Source organism: Schistocerca nitens, chromosome 5 (genome assembly GCF_023898315.1).
Source record: "Schistocerca nitens isolate TAMUIC-IGC-003100 chromosome 5, iqSchNite1.1, whole genome shotgun sequence".
In the NCBI taxonomy this organism is placed as follows: Eukaryota; Metazoa; Arthropoda; class Insecta; order Orthoptera; family Acrididae; genus Schistocerca; species Schistocerca nitens.
Window position 1 is genome coordinate 828092679 of NC_064618.1, and position 4342 is coordinate 828097020.

Below are 4342 nucleotides of genomic sequence, written 5' to 3' on the forward strand. Positions count from 1 at the left end.
ACTGAATCTGAATAGTCAAGATTACTCCCAAACACTGTTTAAATATAGAACCACATTTTAAACTAATATTTTCACCCTAAAAGAAGGTAGTTCAAAATTCAGAAAAAGGCAAGGTTATACTGCCTACAACAACACAATACATTTTAAAGAACTGTGATATTCAAACCAAACTTTTGGGAGATGAAATCCTTACTTAAAAAAAAGAAGCAGATAAATTTCAGCAAGGAAGATATTTTCCATAGTAAAACTTTATGACCTTTCAAACACTCTTCATGTCAGCTAGAGAGTTAACACCAGTTTGTGTAACTCGGTCCTTAAGCATTTATGTTTGGTATATCTGGTTTTGTATTTAGGTCAATCTTGAAACAAAAATACACAAATAAATAAAACTGTGATGAATGGTTACACATTTAACACACTTTAAAACATCATTGTATACTTAACCAGTGTTACATTATGAAAACTTAGTACATATATAACTTGTGATGAATCAGATACGGGTTAATGATGGTAGGAGTCAGGAATTATCAAGAAAAGTTGACAAATTTATCTTCAAGCATTACATCATGAGTATTTATAATTTATAAGTGAATGCTCAAAAATAAGAAATCTGACAATCAGGACAGAAAACAAAATTGTTATGTTTGGATTATTTCTTTTGTGAGGTAGATTTAAAATATGATCAAATATATAGTTTTGTTCTGAAAGATATAAGAAAACCTAAATTCCGAATGTTACATGTCAACAAAATATGGAACAAATATGTCATAAGTAACATAATGCCACCTTATGAGTATGTTACAAGCACAAGTGTTCGGCACTCTTTTCTCCATTAGCGTATAAAAAGCAAGTTAAAAATTAAACATAGTAGTGCAGAAAATATTGGTTTTAGATTATTCTGGAGAATGATACACTGCCCATTTCACTAAATGTTTTCCACTTAGCTATAGGAATTTTTAATTAATGAGTTCACAATTAACCATTTATTTCACAGATATTAACATGTTCAATTAACAATGGCCGCATCACTGCTACCTCCAACCAGAACACTAGAAGGTTCTTTGCCCACAGCTCCTGTGCCTTGTTTTTCTTCTTCTGAACCAGGAGGTGGACGGTCATCAGGTGCTCCACGTATACGGATGTTGTAGCGTTCTTTGTGCTCAACCAGTTCACGTCCTTTAGAGACCAGTTGTTCCTTAAGTGTTGCTATCAAACGTGTCAGCTGTTCACTGTTGTTGCGTACAACAGGACAGACATCAGCTACGGTCATCTCACAAAGGACTCCACTCACTAGTCGATAGCAACGTCGAGCTGGGTCTGCAGTTTTCAGAGTTTCCAGGACTAGATTGTGTTCGTGCAGATCCTGCTCCAGCTCAGATAGCTTCAAAGCAAGTTGACGTTGTTCATTTCTTAATGTCTGGAACTTCTGTATCACTTCATCTTGTGTTAGGGATGGTTTCCCTTTATTCTTTGGAGCATTATCACTGGTAGTCGCCATACTATTAACTGAAATTAAAATAATGTGTTGAGAGTAATTTGAAATTGATCGAAGTCATGAAATTTTAAAAGTAGTGAAGTTAATGTTTGAAAAAATAATGAAAATAAAAACCTTACAAAAAAAGCACATGATTTTCTGTAGTATCCATAGGATTTTTCATTAACCCCCCCCCCCATTTTCAACTCTTCACAGAATCACTTTGATAAATCAACAATTTTCCATTGTTGGTCATATTTTCTGCAAAATTATCTGTACATAAACATAGAGCGAATTCTCCACAGCAACAGGCCTTACACTCCATTCATTTATGTATTTTTAATCCCCTTTTCTCCTTTTCCCAGAATACAATATTGGCATCAAGCATCAACCAGTTGTTGACACCTGGAGGCAGCATCCAACATCAGAACAATGAGCATGCACAATTTTTGTTGTTAATAGATATAGCACAGTGCTGTAACCAAGACGCTAATCACATTTTAACACCTGTTGAAAGACAGATGAAGCTGTGCCTTCCACAACTAGCAAGTTTGAACTACAAACTGACTTGCATTTTCCACAAAATATAACAAATCATAGAATAAACACTGTTCCAAAACAATGCACTGGTTATGGTACTGTGAGGCCATGCATGAATGATACAAGTTCACAAAGGAGTGTTTATCTTGTGATTCTTTGGAGAAACAGGGATGGTTTATTCAATTTTCAAATCAGTCAAGATGCTCCACTGTACATACAATAAACATCAGGTGGCATGAGAGTCCATTCTGTGGTTTATTCATTTCGTGTGTGTGTTTTGTGAGTGTAAATTCCTTCATTTTTGGTACCTGCTGTATCTCTGTTTCGCAACAAGACACTACTTCAAAATTTAATTTTTCATTTTTATTTATTTTGTTACCAATGAATAACTACAAATAATGGATTCAAATATAAGTCACTTAGGAATGAAATCAGTAGGAAGAGCAAGGAAACTAAGTGAAATGATTGCTGGAAAAATTAAAATGACTCTTAGGGAATTAAAAGTAAAGGCGACAACATTTGAGTGCAAAAGAAATTCCAACGTTAAATTGAGAGAAGAGAGTTCATAAATGGCAAACATACATTGAATGGCTTCAAACAGTGGAGGAACTGTCTGATAATGTAATAGAAGATGGAAAGTGTGTTGAATTGGAGGACATAGGGGATTCATGGTGTATTTCTGGGTGTACAACCGAGTTGTTTCCGACCCAGTAATCTCCTTCAGTTGGTGTAAGTTGTGCTGTTATGTGCACTCACTGCCTGGACTCCAACTAGACAGGCACTTGGTTTATTAAGATCTCTCAACCAAAACTGGGAAATGTTGAGAGAATGTGCATTTCATGGAATATCAGTGCAGGCTCTGAAAAACTAAAAAGAACATCAAAGAGAGTAGAGGACACCAGGAGTCAAATACACAACTTGCAACAAGTAGTGGTGAGAGATCAACAATATTTCACAGTATGACTGGATTCCAGGCACTGAGTACACATAACAGAACAACTCGCAGCACCTGAAGAAGATGATTGGTTCAGTCATAGAAATATTTTGCAAAAAGGGAAACAACCATTCAACAGTACACCCCAGAGCACAACATTAACCAAGGGCACTGAGAAAATATGAGAGATCACATAGGCCACCCAATATTAGTCAGAATTTGACACAGCTTTGGAAGCTCTCGGATGAAACATGGCAGAAGGGGGCAGGTAACATTCCTACTGATTTCTGAAATTACTGTGGGAAGTGCCAAATGAGCAATTACTGAAGATAGTGTATAGAATCTACAATGCTGGGAAAATGCACACGACTTTCAGAAGAATATCAACCAAGTATTCCTGGAGATAGCAAAGACAGAATGTGATAAATATCACACAACCAGTCTGGAAGCTTATGCATCCAAATTACTGACTATAATGATGTAAAGAAGAATGGAAAAGAAAACTGATTATCTGTTAAACGACAATGAATTTAGGTTTAGAAAATATAAGAGCTGCGCAAAGGCTATTCTGACATTACACATAATAATAGAAACATGAATTGTGAAAAATCAAAATGCTTTCATAGGCTTTCTAGAAAAAGTGTTAGAGAATGTGAAGTGAAACAAGATGTCTGAAATCCTAAAAAAACAGGTACTGCTATGGAACAACAAGAATAGCACAAAATATTTAGAAGAACCAAGAGAGAACATAAGGACACAGCAGTGATCAGATTAAAAAGGGCGTAAGACAGAGAGTTAAGAGTTTTTCTCCTCTACTGTTCAATAAATATGTCAAAGAAACAACGAAGGAAATAAAAGAAATTTTCAAAAGTGGAATTAAAAATCAGGCTGAAATGATATCAATGATAATATTTGTTGCTGACGTTGCTGTTCTCAGTGAAAGTGAGTAAAAATTAAAGAATCTGTGAATGGGAATATCAGTTCACTGGGCACAGAAAATGGATTTAAAGTAACTCCAAGGCAGATGAAATTATCCTGGAGCATCAGAAATTATATAATTACCAAACTCTGCAACAAATTTGGGAGCCGTGTAGTACATGAGGTGAAGAAATTCTGCTGTGGACAAAGCAAGGTGGATACAAGTAGCAGACTTGCACAGTCAAAGACAGCATTTCACATCAGAAGAAGTCTACTAGTATAAAATTTGGGATGAAGCTGACAAAGAAATTTCTGAAAATGTATTTCTAAGGTACAGAAATGGAAATGAATAATAAAATGTGGGAAAAGATACGATCAAAGTGTTTCACATGTATGTTACAGAAGCATGCTAAAAATTAGAAGACCTAGTGAGGTAAAACATATAAGATTTTCCACAATATCAGCAAGTAAAGGTA

At 35.3% G+C, this 4342-nt stretch overlaps 1 protein-coding gene across 1 annotated transcript; it reads right to left on the minus strand.

Annotated features, from left to right (window-relative positions):
- Positions 1-1006: 1006 nt before the first annotated feature.
- On the minus strand, positions 1007-1498 carry LOC126260742 (prefoldin subunit 2-like). The gene has a single exon (XM_049958081.1). The coding sequence runs from the start codon at positions 1496-1498 to the stop codon at positions 1007-1009; it is 492 nt and encodes a 163-aa protein (XP_049814038.1).
- Between the last annotated feature and the right edge of the window lie 2844 nt (positions 1499-4342).

Coding starts and splice junctions, on each gene's coding strand:
- LOC126260742 (XM_049958081.1), bottom strand. CDS start 1,498: ATGGCGACTACCAGTGATAATGCTCCAAAGAATAAAGGGAAACCATCC.